This window comes from Neolamprologus brichardi, chromosome 17 (genome assembly GCF_056152115.1).
Source record: "Neolamprologus brichardi isolate AB-2024 chromosome 17, ASM5615211v1, whole genome shotgun sequence".
In the NCBI taxonomy this organism is placed as follows: domain Eukaryota; kingdom Metazoa; phylum Chordata; class Actinopteri; order Cichliformes; family Cichlidae; genus Neolamprologus; species Neolamprologus brichardi.
Genome location: NC_142120.1, coordinates 10,696,381 through 10,719,950, shown reverse-complemented (window position 1 = coordinate 10,719,950; position 23,570 = coordinate 10,696,381). Strand labels below are relative to the sequence as shown.

At 39.0% G+C, this 23,570-nt stretch overlaps 1 protein-coding gene across 9 annotated transcripts in view; it reads left to right on the top strand.

Moving 5' to 3' along the window:
- Positions 1-1,067: 1,067 nt before the first annotated feature.
- Positions 1,068-23,570, top strand: part of LOC102800025 (ninjurin-2-like) — a 38,199-nt gene continuing 15,696 nt past the window's right edge. For all 9 annotated transcript variants that reach the window (XM_087830529.1, XM_035908457.2, XM_035908475.2 and 6 more), the window contains exon 1: positions 1,068-1,267. In XM_087830529.1, coding sequence (XP_087686655.1) covers positions 1,172-1,267 — 96 coding nt within the window. In that variant the 5' untranslated portion in view covers positions 1,068-1,171. The remainder of the gene's footprint in view (positions 1,268-23,570) is intronic.

The following is a 23,570-nucleotide window of genomic DNA, read 5'->3' as shown; positions in this document are numbered from 1 at the left end:
ATGATTAACAGTGAGCTAAGACGTAAGTTGCACCTTTGGGTGATAATCTCTTTAGGGTTGTCATTAGACTTGTCATTTATTGTAACGTAAAGCCGCTTTTAAAGCTTCACAGTTAACCAACAAAAAAAAAAATCACTGTCAATGTCAATAAATGACACAGGAGGATTTTAAGTCAACTACGGTCAATCACCTGTTAGCTAACATAGCAGCTAGCTGGCTAAACTTAGCTTATTTTTTTGCTAACATTGTCACCAGCAAGGTATTACCTCGTCACATAATTATTAACTATGTGGAGTTTGTAATGTAATTTTCTTGTATTTCTTTACTGGCGTCACTAATTAGTAGACTCACTTTATCATTTTTGTCAAGACATTATAAGTCGTTGTTTATGTTTCTTACTTTTAGTGTTGTAGGTGGGGAGAGGAGGTGAATTATGTAAAGGGACTCTGATGTTATGTGGTAAAATAGGCTGAATGAAAATCAATACACAGGCTGTTAGAGGCAACCAATACAGTTGTGGAAAGCCTAATATTTTTTAAGTGGTAAGAAAATGTTACAAAGTTAACCTTGAGAGTAGCAAAGCATTTCACTCATCAATAGTAGTCTGCAGCCATGCAGATAGTTTTGGTATAACGTGTCCAGTTTTTGAGATAACTGCATGTTGAAATTATATGGCCTGTGTCCACATAATATAGTATGGAGCATAGTTTCACAGAGCCTGGGCTCCTTGAATTTAAAAAGCTGCAAACTCCCAACAATGAAGCCTCAGTGCTTTAATGGGAGCACACCTGACCTCAGTTAATTTGACAGAAATACAGCAATGCGTTTGTTGTGCAAACAGGCACAAATAGACACACAAAATATGTATTTGTTTTCGAGCCTTTTAGAATTTTTAATAGATTAAAGGAGAGAATACTGGCAAAAAAAAGACAGTGGGAAACTGAAAGAGTGCAAAGCGAGAGTCAGGCACAGGGAGAGAGACCAGGGTAGGCTGAATAAGCTGTTTGTTTGTCCCTCTGTTGTCCACCCTGGGCTTGCCTTGTGCCTGGCGTCCAGGGTGATTTCACTTCACAACGACCACTGCCACTCTTGCATTAGTATTTTCACTGCTGTGAGGGTAGCATTCAAGGGTGTACTGTGTTTAGCTGCTTGCTCCTCAACGGGCCTCATTATGCAGGGAATGGGAAAGACCGAGAGAGGAGAGCAGGGCCGAGACATCGACCTGACATCGCTGAGATCCACCATGCCAGCCAGCGGCCCCCTTCAAGTTAGTATACTTAAAAAGGCAGAAAAACTTATAAATAACTATAGATGAATTGCTTATTTTATTAAGCAAAAGCATTGCCTTCCTATCTGCCTTCCTTTTATTTCACCCTCTTCCTTAGTTCCTATTTCCCTCACTCTTTAATCTGACTTTTTTCTTAGTCCTGAGAGTTTGTTACTCTGAATCATTGCTTCTATCTTGGCTTTACCACAAAGCTGTGGTATGTTCTGCCTGTGTGAGAGCTGAGGATCAAAAGGCTGCCCTGTGGTTCTCTTGGTTAGGTTAAGTGCCTGTACTCGATTCCAAGACTAAGACACAACTACAGCATCCATCAAATATCAATTAGGGCCTGGGTGCAAAGGTTAATAATACCTTTTAAAGTAGCTGTGGGTCAAAGAAACAGGTATGCACGAATATAGAGATAGAAAAGGGGTCGTAGTATAATTGGAGTTTTTAGAGGTTGCATTTATTTTTTGATATTCCCATACTTTACACACGAATTTAAGGTACATTTAGTTTATTCACAAATATTTTGGATTTTATTCAAAAAGATTGAAGCCTCTTTTTTTTTTCAAATAATCATCTGACTCAATTTCACAGAAGTTATAGATATTTACATAACTGTTCCTGGTGTCTTCTGCTGGTCTGTAATAGAGGTAACAGGGTTCCTGTATATCAACCAGCAGAGCTATCAGTTACTGGAACAGTATTTTTAGCTACACAGTCTCCAGTGAACAAAGTGGGATTACTTAAGACAAGCTGTGTGTGTTTGTGTGCGTGAGACAGTGATAGATGTGGAAGACAGGGTATTCGCTTAGTTCATCAGCATATGTAAATGTCCATATTACATATAAATTTATTGTATATACATCATTTTGGTATGTAAATGATGTGTGTAAAATTATCAATGAGATAAGCAGAATTCTGGATCTGAAATAAAGTGCTGTTTGCTTTTTTTGTACATACATTTTTGCAAATGCATGCTTTTTTAATGCAGACAGTAAATGTCCTTTTCGGTGACCCCCTACTGTTATCACATTAGCAATAACTTCATTCTATCTCATAGGTTATCTGCCTGCTAACCACATCCAAATGTAGCATGAATGCTTGTACTGTTTATTCATAAAACTGAGATTCATAGCACACTCTTTGACTTTTCACCAGTTCTGTTTTGATAAGTCGTAATCTGATAACAGTTAAACAGAGAACAATGTTACAGTTTATTGAAATGGTATTCAGCATATCTGTAGCACGGGTTATAAATATGAATGAATGTGAATATATTAGCAGCAACTAATAAGACAGGAAGGCTTGAAGAGAGAGAAGAAAAAGACTTGTTTGGATAAGCTGAGAACCTGTACAGTACCATTTGGCCACATTCTGCCACTAGTGACTCCAGTGATAATAATATCACTATAATATATTTATATCTGCAGATGTCAAGTCCTCCCCGGAACTATTCCTTTGAACCATAGTGGCATAATTATATGACGACAGACACAAGGAGGGAAATGTGGGATCTTCAGTAAAGCAGAAACAAGTTTACCAAAGCATGTGCGTGCACATGGATGCGTGTTTAAGGAAGCGTGTGTTTAAGAACTCACTCTTTCAGCACAATATGCATCCTGTATGTTATGCCAGCTCAAACTTGTGATCTGTATGTATATGACTAATGCTAATGCTATTATGCATGTCATATGTATTTGTTGTGTTGTGCCAACAGCCAGTTTAAAATCAAAACACTTGCATCAAGGTACTTTATACTTTACAGTATTCTAGTAAACACCCCAACAATCAGATTAAATTTTCTCTGCAAGCACGTTGTGACTGTGGGAAGGAAAAGCTCTCTTTTAACAGGGGAAAATAACCAGCGAAACCAGGCTCAGGGAGTTGCAGTCATCAGCAGCGACAAGAGCAAAAAATTGCATCATTGAATTGAATAATGAAAAATGTTGGCAAATAAGGGTTGTCAGATATACACACAGTGCTTTTAGTGTTCACGGAGCAAACATCTTACCATCATCTGAGTTTGTCTCAAGACACACTCAGAATATCTTTCTCATGTAATTAAAAAAATAGCTATAAATTGAGCTTGATATAGGCAGTAGGTGGTCGTCCATGTAGTTCCCTGTCCAGGCTTTACCTCATCTCCTGCTCAGTGTCATCTAGAATAATAATAATGTATACTTTATTGATCCCCATGGGGAAATTACTTGTTTTTCTCTGCATTTGACCCATTCACTCAGTGAAGCAGTGGGCAGCCACTAAGCAGGGGAGCAGTGAGTAGGGACGGTACCTTGCTCAGGGTAGCCGTTCAGTGGATTCAAACCCCTGACCTTCCGATCATGGGGCAACCACTCTACCTACTGACCTATCCCTGCCCCTAGAATAGGCTCCAGGCCTCCATAATGTTATCCACAATAAGGTAGTAGAGCTGAGGAATTGCTGGGATCTTTTTGGTTGAGATTTAGATTCATATATGCTACTGTGGAATAAAACAGGACTGTTAATACAGAATTATTACCCAGAAGGATTTCTTGGTCTTTGAGTTCATGACATCGTCACAATATCCTGATATAATGCAGTAGCATAGCTTCAGAGTGAGAGCTTCCCCAAAGAGAAGCATATTATTTTCTGAAATTAAATCTATGAGGCTTTCATTCAGTGTCTCTGTGAGCCTGTCATGATGAATCTATTTCCATGGTGTGAAAGCTTTACACCTCTAAGTCACTCTCTATGTATAGAGCACAGCAAGAGGGTGTGGAGCGCCAATACAGAATTAGGAGGAATCACACGGCCTCTCCAAGCTTGGCACTCATGTTTCAAAGAAAGAGAATGACCACACTGTTCGAGGAGGATGGTCACGGTAAGTTTAATGATTAGAAAAACCCTCTTATTTTTAGTGTTTGATTGTGAACAAGTTCTTAAGATTACTTGGAGAAATCAATAAAGTGAAAATAACCTTAAAGCAGACATTAAAGACTAGAATTTGGTGTAAACACTTAAAATGTTGCTGTTCTTCCAACACCATGAATCTCCTTGGTTACCAACATTGCTAAATTTTACACATAGATTAAACCTTCCATGCTTTTTCAAGGATTTCTAGCTTATTCAGTGGTGACATTCAGCTTCCATAGTGTTGATACAGACATAGAAATGGCATCAATATCTTAGTGTGAGGACATAACGCAAAAAGTGAAAATTGAAACACAGGCATAAGAATTATTTCAGAGAAGTGTAAAATCATGTGAGCAAGCCTGAGCTGGCCATCAACTGACTTTGGTAGATGTCAGGAAAGAAATGCCACTTCAGAGCAAGTCTTGCACGCCAATCACAGAAAATAGTAGTGATATACATATTAGTTTACCAAAGATTAAATATAATAAGGGAGGTCTGCATGTGTCTTATATAGTACTATGAAAAATTCTTGAGTCACCCTAGTAGACAGTTTATTAAAACGTGCAAACGTACAAAAAATACATTATCGAAGGCAAAAGAGGTTTTACAACTAGCTTGAAAGTCAATATTTGGTATGATCGCCTTTATTCTTCAACTCAGCCTTGCCTCTTCTAGGCAAGCTTCCTTTGATTTCTTGAAGTAGTCTTCAGAAGTAATTCTCCAGACTTCTTGAACATCATTCAAAGGTCTTTTTTGGACGTTGGCTTCCTTTTGTTCCATTCTCTGCCGAGATGATCTGACACTGCCAGTGTTGGGGAGTAACGGAATACATGTACCGCCGTTACGTATTTAAAATACAAAATATAAGTAACTCTATTCCATTACAGGTACCGTTTAAAAAGGTGGTATTTAGAATACAGTTACTTTGTTGAAATAAATGGATTACACAGCGGTACTTTCCTGCTTCATATTGTCGCGGGTCAGGACTGTTTGGGTTTTGTTTGACAGCTACGGTCTGTAGTTCCAGGCGGCAGCGTTGCGGTTGCCATGGTTACAGGGTGCCGCTCTCGCTCTGCGTGTTTCCTGGGTGAGAGAGCGCCTTTTTGTTGTTGTTGTTGTGCTAAGCTAATAGGCAGAATGCTACAGGCTCTAAAGAATGTAGCCTCATGGGCAGTGTAGTCCGTGCTGCAGGGAGAATGGACTGCCATACTAGTTATGTGTCTGTGAGCGAGGGAGGGAGAAAAAGGAAAAGTACGAGCTGTCATCGAGCAAAAACGGGAGCTGGAAGCATGTAAATATAATAATAACCACTGCAGCCAAGAAGAGTGCCTGACGAGCCCAGTTGTAAGTATGCTATTAAGACTTGACTGTTCGTGTTTTCCTCCAAAACAATAAGTTCCGTTGGAGCAGCCTTTCAACACCTCTCTCTGTCTCTCGCAAGCAGAGTTGACCCAGACAACAAAGTAAAGCTATTTTTTGGCTACGAGCCCGACACAAACCGTATTAGTCAGAGGTCCCTTTACTACAGTTCGGAGCCGCGGACCTTCAGTAATAGTAATAAATCACACAGCAATAGTACATTCATGTAGTTGTAAAATGCATGATAATATCTTAAGTAATCCAAAGTATTCAGAATACGTTACTCTCATTGAGTAACGTAACGGAATACGTTACAGAATACATTTTAGGGCATGTATTCTGTAATCTGTAATGGAATACATTTTAAAAGTAACCTTCCCAACACTGGACACTGCTTACACAATGTCGAGGTCCAGGCGCAACATTATTAACATGGCTCATAGCATTCCCTTGTGTGTTCTTCTGGCCAGGTGCGACTTTACTGCCCTGGCAGTGTGCTTGGGGTCATTATCATTATCATATCAGATACTTTCCATGATATTGCGTGGTGAATTGAATTCTGACCATATTCTTCTGCATTCAGTCCAGGTTTTGTAAGAAAAACCCTGTTTCTTTTCCTTAAGAATGGCCTCTTGGCAACCACCCTTCCACTGAGACCTTTTCTGAGGCTGTGGTGAACAGTAGATGAATCATCTGAAGGGTCAGATGCATCTCTCAAGTCCTGTGTCAGGTCTTTGCTGGATTTTTTTCCCTATTTCTTAAGGACATGACTTTCAGATACAGTTCATCTGCTGTAGATAGTTTTTTTTAGGCCTGTAACCTCTTCTTTTGTCCTCCACTTGACTAGTTTGCTTAAGTCCTAGACCATAACTCTTTGGGAAAACTCCTTGTTGGCTCATAAATACTGTTTTACACCTGTCAGACTGTGTTATCTTGAGACTTTTAGATTCAACTAAAGAAAAAGAATTGTGACAGGCTATTAACAAAGTTCCTGAAGATAAAGTTCTTTGTTAGATAAGTTGCTTCATTAGGTTTTCTGTTACACTGGTTCAGTAAACACAAAATCATTCATCTGACAATGGTCAGGTCCAAGAACTGCACTGAAAACGCGTGGAAAAGCAGCAAATATATATATAAAAAAGATGAGAGCTATGGCTTAAGACCAGATTAAAAATTCCAGGAAAGTCTGGCTTCTTCAAAACAAAATATGCAGAATGTACATTACTGTAGTGTCTATATAACAAGGACTATATCACAAAACTTTGTTTTTTGCATGTTTATGCTTTGTCTTTCTTGTTTCTTGAACTATGCATTACATCAGTTCAATTTTATTTATATAGTGCCAAATCACAACAACAACTCTTTGGGGAGATCTACATTTATTTGCACAAGTGTCTTCCTTATGGGCTCAAAAAGCAAGAACCCATCATAGTTGGGTTCTTGCTTTTTAAAGCTAGGTTAAATACTACGAGTACACAGTTGATTAGAAATGTAAATCAGTATAATGGCCTCTAAAGTTATGGAAACACAAGTCTGTGTGCATGTCTGTGATTGTGCGTGTAACCACCTCTTGGCCCCTACATGGCAAATGCTACATTCTGAGTGTAGGTGTGAAGTATGAGAGTGCATGCATGTCTCTGTAATTCTGGGAACCTTCATCTGACGCCCGGCCGAGCCTCATCTTTAACTGAAATGGAATGACTGTTGTTGTTTAATGACTCGTGTTGTATAATAGGTGTAACCAAACTGTGGGTCACATTCTTTTCCATTGTATATGTGTGCAAGTAGAAAGAGTTGTGTAATTTACCAGATATGTACAATAGAGTGTGAGTAGCTTGTAATTATATGGTACAGCACAGAATATGTGACAACTTTGTCCAAAGTGACTTGTTTTTAAAAAGCTTGTTGCATGGTGCATCAGCAACGATTTGTCAGTTGCAATAGATAACAGATTAGGACATTTTTTAGCAAGATAATTTTTATAAACCACATTTTTTGAAGTTTAAATGGCATTGTCAGAGATGAAGGTTAGTCTATAAATGAACTATACCACCAGTTTCAGAGATGACACGCAATCATTGTTTTTGTCGTCATAACCTTGAATATCCAGGCCTCTCTTATCTCTTGCTACTTATTATCAGAGACCTTTTTTGGGAGACATAAAAAATTCAAAATTTAGTTATAAAACTGTAGAATTAAATGTGAATGTGAAAGTGTTTGTTAATTACAGACATCTAACCAAAAACCCAATTTAAAAACTCTCTTTAAAATAAGGGAACTAGAGGTGAAAAATACTAATTTGTGTCTGGGTTCAAACATGGCCGTCTCCATACAAGTTTTGGTAGTTTGCTGGTTTGGGTGTCAGACTATGCAAAGCTCAGAACATTTTTAAAATAAGATCTCAGACTTTACAAATCTTACTTAGCATGATAATTGTTAAAGTTCGTGACCAAACAATTAGAAAAAACTGATCAAGTATGGCTTGTTTTAAAGGGTTACCAAGGGAATGCCTCTCCTCTCTTAAAAAGACAGGACTTTGCAAAGCTGCATCTGAGCAAATCACAAGACCTCAGTTACAGTATTCTTGGCCATAATGCACAGCATTACAAACTCAGCATATCAGCAGAAACAACTCTTACCACCTGTCAGCATGGTGTGATGATTTGAGGGGTGATGATTTGAGCTTGTTTTGTAGCCACAGGACCTGGGCTCCTTGCAGTCATTGAGTCAACCATGTGAGGACATTTGTTCAGCTGCTAAAGCAGTCAAATGATATCCTACGATAACAGGGAAAAATAACTCATTGTTTATTTACTTTACCAGAACAAGATCAAACCCAGTACAAAAAGAGACTCCTGTAGAAGCCAATGGTTTATTCAGTGTTTTCATGCAGGACCATTTCCAAAATTGCTTCTGTTACAAGGATATATTCCTTCTCCAAGGTCAAGGAAAAAACTTGCGGCTAAGCAGAGCTTCCAGTGCTGTTTGTCTATCTGTCAGCACGATTGTGCAACAACTATTAAGCCAAATTTTTATTAAATTTGGCAGAAATGGAACTTGGACAAAAAGAGAACTAATTCAATTTTGATGCAGATCTAGATTGCATTTGTATGTTCTTCTGTGTGGAGGTTCTCCCAGTGCTTGTGTGGGTTCACTCTGGGTACTCCTGCTTCCCACAGTCCAAAGGCATTCTTGTTAACTGGTTATTCTAAATTAGCTGCAGGTGTGAATGCGGATGTGAATTGTTGTTGACGTGTCCAGGGTTACCCCTCTTCTTGAAATATGACAGCTGGGAAAGACTCCAGCTGCTCCCCCTCCTGCATGGACCAGAATTGGATAAGTGGTTAAGAAGATGAATGGATGGATGGATGGATTGACCTTGATAGAGGATATGAAGAAATCCAACAGACCAACTTTACATTTCACTGTAGTTTAACAGTAATAATAGTACACACTGAATCCTTGGTTATGGGTTTCAAACTAGTGTCGGAAAATCAGAAAATAAATTAATCTAATTGGTCTTCAGTTCCTCAGATACCAGGTGTTGCTCTTGCCACATTTGGCTGAGACTAGATTAGCAGCATGGCCTGGGCACAAAACAGTGAAGCAGCTGTATTATGCAAATGTCTTACTTAGTTGGTAGCCTTCAGGGGTAACTAAACATGTAATCACTCGTATTGTATAAGCCCCGATTCCAATAAGTTGAGACACTGTGAAAATATTGTCACGGTCCTGGGTCAGTGACCCAGTGTTTTGAGTTTCTTGTGCCTCTGAGTTTTTTGTATTATGTTCTTAGTTCTCTTTGTTGTCCCAGCTTATTCTTTAGTGTAGTGTCTTAGTTCGGTTTTCTTGTATTCTGTTTAGTTCTCTGAGTATTTAGTAGCTGCCCTCTGTGTCTCTTTGTTGTTGGTGTTGTCTGTGTTTCTTAGTTGCTCGGTCTCCCCTAGTCTAGTTTGCGTCTGTACTAATTCCTGTTTTACTTTGAAGGTCTGTGTCTCATGTGAGTGTATCCTACTTTGCTTCCTTGTCTCGTCACTTCTGATTTCTCCCAGCTGTGCTCTCCTTCTGTGTCTCATTCCCCTCGTTACTTCCCAGTGTATTTAAACCCTGTGTTTCTCTGAGTCAGTGTTGTGTCATCCCTCTTGCTGTGTGGATCTCCCTGTGAGTTTTAGTTCTTTGTTTCCCAGTTTAGCTTAGTTTACTTTGCATGCTCGTTTTTCTGTGAGCAGCAAATAAAGCTGTGATTTTGAGTTCATCCCCTAAGTCTGTGAGTCCTGCACTTTGAGTCCTCATCTCCTGCCTGCCACACAGCGTTTCATGACAAATATGAAGAAAAAAGAATGCAATGATTTGCAGCTCTCATAGACCAACGCTTTAGTTTACACAGCAAGCCAACCCGATTTGCGGGTTGTACTTTAGTTAAGACAAAGACTGTTATTAAGACACTTAAAATACAAAAAGTATATTATAAGCTTGAGTAAATTTTAACCACTTTTTATTATAGTCCTAGTACTTCTGCTTTGGAAGCCAAGCCCTCTTTGTGTCTCACCAATTTCTCATATGCAGGAAAAAGTGATGCAAATAAGCTGTTTATAAAATGGCATTGCAAACAGTTCAGCAGCCGTGTTTTTTGTTCGTGAGAGTAATACCTTTGGCGTTGACATTAGTCTTTGTGACTTTGCTATATAAAACACTATAAGAAAGAGAAACAACCTGAAAGCAGGATATGGGCCCATTATCTGCATATCTGCTTTGATTGTCTACCACTGAAAATATTATTTGAATTAGAAAATACATCATACTTGTCCTTGTCTGTGTGATTTACCACCATCCTTTTCTGTCTTTCCCTCATCTTTTTCTTCCATTTTTCCTTGTTACTCTATTCCTCCTTTCATTTCTCTCTATTCTTGTTCTTCCTCTCTTCTCTGTCCAGGGGGGATACTGTGTTTTCTTTTCATTTTGCAGGGGAAATGACAGCTAACTCAGTTTGAATCTAAAACAGTTCTAAAAGGAGCCATGCCCAATTTTTGTGTGTGAGCATGCATGTGTGTATGAGTTCGTGTGTGTGTGTGTGTGTGTGTGTGTGTGACAAAAGGTTCTCTCAAAAGTGTTAAAGAGAGTATGTGTTTTAAAAAAAAAGGCCAAGATGAGTGATACCAGATGAAACTTTAGATCCTACCGCATATAAACAATTAAATTATCACACAAGGACCAGTTGGTCTGTCTCCTGTTTTGTACTATTCCCTAAACCCACAATTATAGTGTCACACTGAAAAAAGGCAGATGTACGGCACAAGTATTCTCATGACACACACAAGTCCACCGTTTTACTTCCACTTCAGTGGGATTTAAAGTCTTTGTATATTAGGACTCGTCTGTTTTGACATATTTCATGAAGACATGTCAAAGTAACCAACAAACATCTTTAAAAATTTGAGCAGATTTTTACATGAGAAATAAATCATTAATAGGAGCTTTAAGGCCAAGAGTTTTGTTGACAGACTTTTGTTCTTCATCCACTTGTTCCAGTCATAGTTGCCAAGAAAAAGCAGGAACCCCCCCCCCCCCCCCCCCCCCCCCTAATGCCGAGGGTTCCCTGCAGGGACAGTAACTCACAACACTTAAGTCATGCATGCACACACAGAGATGAACATAAATCAGAGATGAACACCAGGCTTATAACGTACGCCAATCTTCTCACAGGCTCTGTGTACACACCCTTCTCATAAAAACATTTTCGAGGAATTATGTATTGCTTCTCTGGAGCATTTACAACTATATTCAACTACAGTTTGAGCTGCCTGCAGCCTGCACGATGTGTGCTGTGCTCAAATTGTTGCCACATAAATATAGAGATACCCACATATGCACAGATCTGTGAAAAAGCATTAACGTAAAAATAGGCATAAAAACAACATATGCAATACTTAAGAGGCTGCATGTGGTAGGGATTGTGATGAACAAAGCCTTTGTGTTTATTGGTGCACAGTGAACCAGAACCTTTCATCTAACTCTTGCAGAAGATTTTGAATAAACATATTTCCCCAAAAGGCTGAGCTATTTCTTTAAGAGAGGGAAGTGATAGAAAACACATGAGAAAGCAAGAAGTAGGACCGAAGGGCGATGCAGCTTGGCATGTAGAGAAAAAGAAAAAGTAATTCGGGCCATGCAAACACACATAGAGAATCTGATTTCATCTTTGTTGATGAAATGCGTGGCTGTGTGCCGGGCTGCTGGCCAGGGCGGCGCATGTGTCTGTGTGAGCATGTGTGTGTTTATGTTAATTGAGGGTTGAAGTAGAGGTAAATACAGACCTCTCTTTATCTGTGTTTTCCTTTCCTCCAGCATGAGTAGTAGGTCACTGGACTGGACAAAGTTTGTGTGGGAAAAACACCCAGCCCTGAATGTTTCTGGTCAAGCTTGTATGGCTGCCAGTTTGTTTGTGTTCATACGTGCTACTGTCAGAGGTGTGTGCAGAGTTAAGAGTCCCGGTGAGTTAGGGTTCTTTGTCTGCACTTATTTGAATCAAAACAATGGAAAAATACAACTCTAAAGTGACTCTTAATAAACATTTCAATCGAGGATAGATCAGACGTTTAATAACTCTATACTTCACCTCCTCCTCTTCAGCTATATTAGGGCTTAGTTGTCTTCTAACCTACCTTTTAGATTATAAATCCTGCAACTTTATTGTTATTCGTTTTCTCATTGCTCACCTAGCATTGGCACTACCACATCTTCAAATATGAAATTGGCAATTTTTTTGGGCTTGTTTGTTTTTCTTTGTTAGAATTAGCTCATTTTGCAGCGTCCTTGGAAATGTGACTTGATAAATATCTTGGATATTCAAAGCGTGACCTTTTTTTGACAGAAACAATGAACCCATGGAATTCTATAACTGCACAGTATAGATATGAAAGATTCTTTTGAATCTATAGTACAAAAGTTTATTTTGCCTGCTCTGTTATTTACAAGAGGACACCGCAGTTCATACAATTGATTTAACGCCAAAGGAATTTGTGTCTCCTCCAGGGACCGAATTGGGAATCTTGTCAGTCAATTGTAAACCATACATTAAGAAAACAAAACAAAACATCTTTTAAGAAACTCACAAAAATAGTTGAAGCTGAGTTAAAAGGCTTGAGCACTGTGTAAAATTGTTAACCATCATAGGGCAATTAAAAATATCAATGAAAAAGAAAGATGTTGTATTAACAAAATTGATGGATAAACTTACACTCAGTCAACCCAGTGATTTCTTATACATGATAATCTGAAAATGCTGGTTGAGTTTGCACCTGTTCAACTTGCCTGTTTTCTTCAGCTGGACACAGCAGGACAATAATGTTTAATGGGAGACAAACATGAAAATCGACCTGTTCTACAGGTTTCAGTGGAATCCAAGGCAAGCAAAGTTAATCCTGCTTCCAGAGATCAGAGCCAATTGTTGCCACAAGGTAGCTGTAATCTAGAGGATGTAACAAACAGGCAACAAAAGAAGCTTACAGAACAGAAAACTCATTAAGAATGAAGATGAGAGATCACTTTCATTGTATTTTTAAGTCATGTCTAGATTTCAATGGACAAGCACTGCTCATCTTGCTTGCCCCAGTGGAACACTGTAGAGTGCTATGTACCCAGCAGCAAATGACAGACAGACAGAGCTGCCACTTATTGGTGGACATACTGTAGTAGTTAGTTTCTAAAGGGTGAGCTACTTTTGCCAAGCATAGAGGTCAAAGACAGCATACATGTAGAGTTAAGGTTATTAAGTGAATCAAAGCAAATAAGTTCTGATGTTGCTCTGCATCTTTGAATAGTTACATAGTCAACAATATACCTGGATTAGCTAGTCCAGCGGTCTCAAACCCCCGGGCCACGGACTGGTGCCGGTCCATGAGTCATTTGGTACCGGGCCACGAGAGTTGAGGTTCGGGTGTGACATGTATAGTTTTCAGGGTTTTTATCATTAACTCGGTTTCCCTGGGTCTTTTCCCGTGTTGTAGTTCTGTGTCTTATTTTGAAAGAAATATTTACACGTTACCATAGTGACCAGAGAGCATTAAGGGGCAAAGAGGAGGATGTTACTCTCAATGTTGTTGTCGCATTTCAGGAGGACGCTGCAAATAACGTTACACTATTACACAGTGAATTTGCGTTTATTGTTATATTTACAAAATACCACCGTTTTTATCTTGGTCGTATCATTTTATTTTGTTGTATTTATCCGCGATCCGGTCTGTGAAAATATTGTCTGACATTAAACCGGTCCATGGTACAAAAAAGTTCGGGGACTGCTGAGCTAGTTTACATGGGAAATGGTTCTGAGGACAGGAGGTGACTTCATTTTTTTGTTTAGATTTGTTTATGTTTGGTTGATTTTTCAATTGTACACAAATATGGTGATTTGATAGGATATTAGGACCACTTCAAGCTCTGTTTAAACAACTCTTGTTTTAGTTTGTAATGCAGTACATTGTTGTGAGGTCATATAATTATCTGTGCTTAAACAAAAAAACTGGGGGCAGGAAAGCAGTGATTCAGGGAAAGAACGAAAGTGCAGGCGGCAGGCGAGGGTCAGTCTTACCTCATCCAGGCTCTGTCACTGATGCCCCTTGGTGTATGTCGTGCTCATGGGACTATTGTTGAGCTCAGCCCTATGAGATCATGCTAAGTGTGAAACAAAGGCACCCACTTAATAACTGTTGTCTGTGTAAAGCCACGAGTCAATGCAACCCATTTTTGTTTGCACACAAACTGTTCTGATATTCTCTTACCGCTGGGAAAACTATGTTTTTTATTAAGCAGTTATGTAGTTTTCCCAAAAATATTCCACATTTAAATGTTTTAAAGCTGTAGACTTTAGGTTTTACTGTTAACAAATTAGTTATACACATGTTAATTTTATGCTCCTTTAAAGCATACAATGTAGGCATTTGCTTCCACTCTAAACTGTTTTAACAAGCACATTGCTGTGCTCCTATTTGTTTTATATATAAAAAAAAATGCTCATAACCACACACATTAGATTTCCTAGGATATTTATTGTTTTTTTTCTCCACATAAGTTTACTCTGAACAAACATATATATCACATTTATGATCCTTAGAGGACCTAAATAAATTCCCAGATAAATTCCCTGGTGTTTGGTCACTTATGTGTGCATGTGCATATGTCTGATGGTGTGTGTGTGTGTGTGTGTGTGTGTGTGTGTGTGTGTGTGTGTGTGTGTGAGAGAGAGAGAGAGAGAGAGAGAGAGAGAGAGAGAAGAGGATTTATGGCTGTGTTCAAGAAGTTATGGATGTTTGCTTTCAGAGAAGAGGTCAAAGTTTCAGTAGTTGGTTTTGAAGGATATTCCTGAACAAGCAACGCGCACACACACACACACAGAGAGAGAGAGAGAGAGAGAGAGAGAGAGAGAGAGAGTTTAAAAAAAAGGGCTACAGTTTAAAAAAATGTATAACACATTCCAAGGAATAAAACTGTGAGATTTCTTTGTTCGCTTTTTATTAGGGGGCGGGATATTCAAACCGAAGGAGACAATAGAAAGTATGTTGTCTTACTGTGCATGAAACATTTAATAGGTAAAACAGAGTCCTGTTCTTTTTGTTGTGTTACAGCAATGCCAATCAGTGAAACCCTCTACCCCATTTATAATTCAATAAAAACTCTCCAGTATTGTAATAAGGACTGGGCGGACACACAACATTGTCAGTATTGTAGTCTTTCCAAGAGCAAAGCACTTTATATCTTGGCTTGCCAAAGACGTTATAAAATTGAATGAAAACTAGTCACTTTGTGTATTATGCTTCAAGTGTGTTTGCAAGTCAAGTCAAGTCAAAAGTTTGGCAGTGAAAGAGCAAAATTATGTTTATATAATATTCATTTCCAGGAGTGGCAGTGGGACATCACATTCTTGTGGTTATGGGAAATTATACAAGTGCTTATTGAGAAAGCTTTCAGAGAGTTCTTAAATGTATGATGATCATTCCCACATTGCAACTGCGATACAAACCCTTTTTGTAATGAGATAGCTAGACTTTCTTTTAGGCTGATAATGATTGCACATAAACTCTGTAAAAGTTGTTCTCCACTGTGGCTGGACTGGTATCAAAAGTTTCTTGACTTCTTTAAGTTGCTTGAAGATGTTTCACCTCTCATCTGAAAAACCTCTTCAGTTCTAGGGTCAAATGGTGGAGAGTCCCAGATTTAATCCCTGTGGGAGTGTCCCCCCAAGAGGAACATGGACCCCCTAATGATCCTCTACCTAATCACACGAGCCCAGGTGTGAAAATGGGTGTAGGTCACAATCACCCTATCATGTGATTTCATGTGAGGGTCCATTTGGCCCTCTCGGGGGGATAGTCCCACAGGGCTTAAATCTGGGACTCTCCACCATTTGACCCTAGAACTGAAGAGGTTTTTTGGACGAGAGGTGAAACGTCTTCAAGCAACTTAAAGAAGTCCAGACGCTTTGCTTTCCAAGCTCCTTAGACTACAATGATCTGGATGACTGAGAACCTTCACAGATGTATCAAAAGTTATTGTGCTGAAGTGCACCTTAATGACTTAGCTGCAACAGGAAATCCATTCTTTCGCTTAATGTGTGTAAAATGGGTGTTGTAGAGTTAAAGAAACTCAATAAATTCATAATAAACCAATGTATCCACACAGTCCTGGGGCATTTGTAACTGCTCCTGCAAGTTTTCTTTCATATTGCCTACATCGTGTAATACATGACTTAGACACACTGTGCCTGTTGAATCTTGGCAATGTCAAATAAGGAAGTTTTTCATCATAATCTTATACTTCCACGTAGTAATTAGCCATTGTTGCTTTTCCTTACACACATGCCTAACTTGTGTTTTTAGCTCATCAAACATCCGGATAGAAAATAAAGTCAAGTGCGGGTTTAAGTGCTATGTATATACACAGAACCAAAGAGACCGTGACTGTGCCACGTGTTAAGTCATGTTTGACTGGTTGAGCAGGTATTAGGTTGCAAGCACCAACTGTATAACGTTCAGCTTCAGTAGATTTCCACTTGTCACATCTTGAGTAAAATGTTGACAGGGTTATAATTAACTCGCTAACTTAAAAGAAACCCAATGGTGTTTACTGCCAGTCAGGTTGGAAACCAGAGGAAAAACACAATGCGTCAATAGCACGACTAGGTATGGACTTGGTATTTTGCATGTTAGCACTGAAAAGGTGTTGAAGCAAAAGAGGTTCAACAATGACCCTTGTTGATTACTTAAAATGTCTAAGCCCAAGTCCTGAATATTAGTAGAGTAGAGCAGCTGGTTGTACACAGAGTGAAAACAGGGTTAAAGGTAAATACATGAAAATTAAGAGAAAGACTCATATTAATTAGGACAGGATGTGGGACTAGCGATTAACCCAAGAAGGGATCTGCTGATGAGAGATGTTTGAAAATATAACTAAACTTAAATATAGCATGTTCTAAAATGTTATAATGAAAAAACTGGGTGTATTTTGGTTTTGTCCATGGTGATCTTCCTGTCTAGTCAGTGCATTTTCTCTCTCTTCACACTTCACACTGTTATTCTGGTACAGTTATGATTGCTCTAGTCAACAGCTTGCTGTACTTTCATGACTACATTGATATTATTGTGTAAAAAGTGCTCATTTAGACATATGTCCAATACTTAACTCTGCTTATAGTTTCTTACAAGGTATTTATTGTCTGTTATGCTGTCCCTTTATGACTAATGAAAGACCTTTACACAGTTTTAATATTATAGTGCCACAAAGTGTAAGCAATCTCTCCATAAAATCCTTTTCAGACACAGAATAAGTTATATTACTGGGTTTAAACAGCTCGTAAAGTGATGGCATCTTTTTCATTCAGACACGGCTCATTTTTAGCTCATTTCGGCAAAGGACTCAAATACTTACATTTGACATTTGCTTCTCGGTAGAATTTAATTGTCATTAGTTTATGCAATACAGCCAACCAATGACAAGAAAACATATTACTTTCTCTTGTTACATCACACATTACAGTAACTTGTAGTATGTGATGGATCGTGAGCCAGATGAGCTTTAATGTTAATGACATTCTGGTTTGTGTTTATGTTTCCTTAAAACTTCGTAGAGACCTACTTGTGATGGAGAGAGGCGTGGTATGTGTGCAGTTCTTGCCGTAAAAACAAGACATATTTAGGGCAAAGTGAAGGCTGAACGTGCTTTCTAAATATTCTTTTTTCTACCATTCTCATTAAGAGAATGGTCTGTATCTATGCTGTGCTGGTGCTGCAGCGAGTAATATTCAAGCCCATTCCCTCACACAGGGGCTCAGGATTGAGCATGCGCTCTATTAAATTGGGAATACTGATAATGCATGATATGCAAATATTTACTGCATATCGTAAATAGAGCTGAAAAAGATAAACTGTTATCACTGATGTTAATTGAATTCTACCAAAACATGTTTATTAGTTAACTCAGTCATGTGTGCGTCAGTCAACACACGCGGCCACATGATTCACCTCAAGTAAGACTTTTAAAATGACCAGACAAGAAGTAACATTTTCAAAATGCTGTGAGATTAACAGAAAGCACTCCCTGTGTTTCAGTTATGTTTTGTTTTTTATGCATATATTTAATTTTCAGCACCGTCTCTATCTGACTGCCTGTCTCTTTAAATGTGTCATGTAATGGGATGCAGTTTCAGTGCATAACAGCGGCATTCGTGGAACTCAGGAAGTAGGAATACCAACATACACGCATGCACAGAGGAAGGAAGTGTGTGTTGCGGACAGCGATGAAGGCCGGGTCATTAAATCCAGGAAGTTGCGGTGAGGAATGTCCTGCGATGTCACACATGGCATGAAAGCTTGCAGGCCTGAGGGGGATTTAAAGACCAAACATCTGCGGAAAAAACCATCTCTTCAGAATAAGTGAAGAGAAAAAACATACTCTTCAAGTGTCACCTATTCACGTTAGGAGTTTTCTTTTCATTACACCTGTTCACATCACACCTTAGGCCCCGAGGCAACTTTAACAATATACGGTATTGTACGCAATCACGCAGAAATGTATTAGTGAGCCTTTCCCGTAGTCCTCTCCCCATGTTTGTTTTGGATACAAGCAGTCTGGTGTGGTTTTAAGTCAAAATCAAATTGTGGAAAATTACTTGCTTGGGTCAATGAATTATAATTGCTCAAAACCACAACCACAGTTAGGACGCGTTGTGTAACCACAATATAGTCACTCTACTCTAAGGCTTATATGACTCATAAGTCTGATGTTTGGTGCTGTTTTTGATCGTTTAATGGTTTTTGTACTCGTGCCTACAATGTGCCAAGTGCGCACGAGCATAAACTGCACACATGCAAGCACAGTGTGGATTTTGGAGGAAAATATTGCATTGCTCAATAGTTGTATAATATCAGGAGCAGTACGTGATTGAAGGTTTTCACTGCTAGATGAAACACTGTTTTTGTTCTCTGTGCATTCATGTCGTTGGAATTTCAAGATGCTAGTTTTTCTTTCGATACCAGGGCCACATTTTAGTTCTTCCATTCTCAGATTAAGAAAGGTCGTAAATCTCAATGAGGGGATTGTGTATTCTACTGCCAGTATAGTCAGTGCACACCAATGGTTAACACTATAACTACCATTACAAATAGTTTTATATATGAAAAGTTTTTATATATGAAAAGTGCATATGCCCCACACATTTACTGTACATACTTCTACCTTGCACATTACCTTTGGGAATTGGGACAGATTTTTTTAGTCTAAATCTAAATTATGTATTTTGTAAGGAGCAACAATGTAGAGATGACAATTTTGGACTACTCTTTAATTATTAAGATTTATTTTATAAACTCAAAACTTTAGTGGTATTGGTGAGTAAAAAAAAGGGTGACCTGCCTCTTTAAATGCCCCAGTATTGACCGTTACTATATCAACAGGAGATGCAATTAGTCTTGTATTGTGCATAGTGTCTTCCTTGCATACTCTGACACTGATGGACTGTTGACACTGTTGCAGCTGTGCAAAACAGACTCAAGAAACTTCACATATGTGTAGTAGCTCAAAATGAAGGGCGAACTGGAAGATGGGTGGAAAAAAGGGGACTGGAAGGACCAAGTGATTCTGTATTAAGTACATGCCTGCAGACATGGTCACGTCAACCTGCTGAAGTTCAAACAAAGGATTCGAATGAATGAAGGAAACAAATTTAAGTGACTTTGAATGTGGTCTACTGGGATTTTTCCCACACAGAGATCTATAGGGTTTACTGAGAACTGTCCGAAAAAGAGAAAATATAGGATAATGGCCAGACTGCTTGAAACTCATAGGAAGGCAACAGTAACTCAAATAACTCATTATGATCAAGGAATACAGAAGAGCACCTCTGAATGCATAAAACGATAAAGCTTGAAGCAGATGGTCTACAGCAGCAGAAGACCTCACCAGACTTTCAGCCCCTTAGTACCAAATGAGCATAGTTTCAAGGTCACAGCTTAACTGAGTGTTGTTGCATCCATCCATGCACCCATCCACACCCACAGTATCTTCTGGTGCAGCAGGATAACCCACCATGTCACAATATCCAATCATCTCAAAGTGGTTTCCACAGTTTCAGTATAATAGAGCACCTTCGGGATGTGGTGGAAAAGGAGATTCACTACATGGATGTCGAGAAGACAAATCAACATTAACTGCAAGATGGGTACCTAACACAGCACTAGCAAGGCACAACAACCCCCATTCTCTTGGACTGGTTCATTTGTGGGGGGAAATCAGACAGTGTGTAGGGAGAGCTCCATACAGAAAGGCCCCAGGAAGATCTGAACCCGACAGCTGTGGTACTAAATATAGTGCACTATTCAGATCTGATTGCAAGATGTCCTCCAGTTTAGTTTTTAAATTCAGATTTTTTCTAGAGATAATTCAGCAGGTGCTGAGCATCGGTAGAGTCATGTCCCTAAGAATTTATGGCTGCAGCTCAGTCTTTCACGCATACGCAAGAGAAGATTTTGCATGTTTGCAGCTTAAAATAACCTCTTGGTCATGACTGCAGAATGTCCTACAGTAGCACTGGTGTGAGAACTATTTGCAAATTTCAAGTTTAAAGGAAATGGAGGTATATTTTTTTTCTGAGAAATGTTTAAGTCTGTCACATGAACATTGTTTCATGGAGCATTTCCCTTTCAAATGACTGATGTGCTGCTGCTGCAGCAGTGGCGTGGCACGATTTTTACAGACAGCATTCCTCCAAAGGTCTTAAGCCTGCTCCCATAAGAGCAAACAATTTCACCATAAAGAGTCTTTGTCCAACTTGCTCTTTACCCCTAACCTCTTTGAAGGTGTTGGCAACTCAAAAAGCAATTTAAAATGGTATAATCTACCAAGAAAAACAAAAGGTATTTGCGATTCCCTGGTTCAGCGAGTGCATATATATAACTGCAAAGCTCTTTTTATGACAGGTTAAACAGTGCAGAGATGGACAAGGAATTCCAGCTATTGCTGCCATCGCTGTGAACACAAAGACTCGCTGACATCAGGCTGACAACTTTCCAAACATGCCTTTCTTGTAATAGCAACTTCAAGCAAACTCTTAACAATGAGTAGTATACTTTTGGAACTCAACAAATCATGGTGGACGTTACTGTTATCAAGGTTCTTTTAACACGGCATTGTGTGAGGTACATGTGTATGATTTAGTGTGTATGTGCGTTTACGTGCATTTAAAGACATAAATGTGTTTCCACAGCGTGTGGACCCGCCTGGAGACAAATGAATGTCACCATCATGCAAATCATGTGTGTTTGAGTGCGTGTGTGTTAATCCTCAAACACACAACCTGGTGGCACACTATTTTAATGTTATCTTTTTAGCCTCTATTGCCTTTCCATCCATGCTTGAAGAGGAACAGTTCCTCCTGTATGCGCGGGACACGTTTCATCAGTCAAACCAAAATCGTAACACTCAAAATGAAAACTTGTCTGGAATTGATGATTCCTTTCGCCCTGTTGTTGATTCTTCTTGGATCAGAGCCTAAAAATTTGGAATTGGCTTCGCTTTTTCCAATCTGCTTGACTTTACTTGGAGAAAATCTGACTGATTTTTTTAAAAATCCCTCCCGCTGTTTGGAAAATAATGAATAAATGAGATGCCATATGTTACCTCTAATTTATGCGTAAAGCAGTTGCTGCTTGTCTGAACCGAGCTACGGTGCAAATTCTTTCTTCTGTAACGTGGAAAGCTGCACTATATGGTCATGTGAACCTCACATAAATCTTATGTAATTTTTATAGGAGATCTTCTTGGTTCTAGTCCAACAGAGTTAACCTTTGTTATGAAAAAATTTGGTAACTCGCTGCTGCGTGCTTGTCATTCACACTCTCCATCTCTGAACTTCACTGCAGAGAAAACACTTTGGAGACAATAAGAACATTTCTGTTTATTTGTGTGTTTGTTATGTTGCCATGACAGCGTGTAATTTGTCAGAACGCACCGATGGTGCACACACTCCTGGCATGTGATGCACTCCCATATCCATCTGACACACACACAAACACACACACACACACACACACACTCACACATCTGCTGCACACTTCTTCAAAGGTATGTAGCATTCCAGATGATCCTTTAATACTAAGAAAAACACACCTACCTCTTGTGCAACAATCTTATAGTGTGACTGCCCTCAGAGGAGAAACACTTATTTTTGGATTCGCACACACACACACTTAAAAACATAGGTACAGACCAGCACCTTGAGCTATGGTCAGAATGTGTCTTTGCATGCTTTAACGGGTTACCTTTTCTTCTTATATTGTTACTAACTGTAAATTGGGTCTAATTTTTGTAGTTTTTGTGGATATTAAAATATCAGCTCTTGTGAGTCTGCATCAACGACTCCAAATCATCTGCAATGCATCTTTCCAATAGGGGATTCGACTCAGCTCGTTGCTAAATGGTTGTATTCTGGTTATAGTCCTACATAAAAGCAAAGGAGCCAAGTGCCTATGTCAGCTGTTGGACTCTGAATGTAAGTAGATGATGTGAATTTCTGCATAAGTCAACAGCAACAGGTTTGTGATTGTCACCTGTTTGGCAGAGTTACTCATGAAATCATCACAAACAGATTGCACGTAATTGCCAACTTGTCCCCATTCAGTTGCAAACTGATAGCAGACTGATGACCATTTTATCATCAACTTGACACACTGTAAATGATTGCAAGCGGTTATAGACTTGGTCCCTGTCTTCAAGGCAACCGTTTTAAAGGCAACACGATTGCATACGATTGCAATAACTCTGCTTGGTCTCAAACCACTGTTTGTGAGATTGTAGCATTAGACACATGAATTAAATCAATTAATTATCAATTATTACTGCAATTACTCCTGAATTAAATGAAATCTTAAATAAACAGCAATTAAATTCCCCAGGACCCAATAGGAGGTCACACCATGCCTCTGGTTAGGTTAAGGCAGGAACAGCACTTTGGCAGACTTAAGCCTAGATTAAGACTTAAGTGTGGTCACAAGAATAACTCTCGCGCTAAGCATCTGATGACAAAATTTGCGTCATTGGGACCAGTGCGGACTCGCAGATGTGGAAAGTATAGTCCCTGTTTTAGGAATAGGTCGTTTAGTTGAGTGTAAATGAGTGACTGTTCTTTAACATTTATTCTACTAAGATATGGACTCAAATTTTGCAGAAAACATGTCTTTACAGTGAACACAAAACCAATCAGCACTTTACATGTTTAGATGTTTCTATAGGACTATTGACCTCGGATGCCCCCCTGCAGAGCTGGAGGGGCCAGCTGGCTGAGTCACTGATATGAGACACTCTGTTAGACCATGTGGTTATAGTGAGGAATGCTGAGAGTCAAATGATATTATATCACTGACACGCTTGTTCTCCTCCGTCCAGATGGCAAATGGAGGCTTAAAAGGTTAAAGGACTTTGAGTCATCAACAATGTTTAAAAAAAAAAATAAAGAAAGGAAAGAAAGAATAAAGAGCTCTGTCATAGCTGTTTTCAAAATGACATT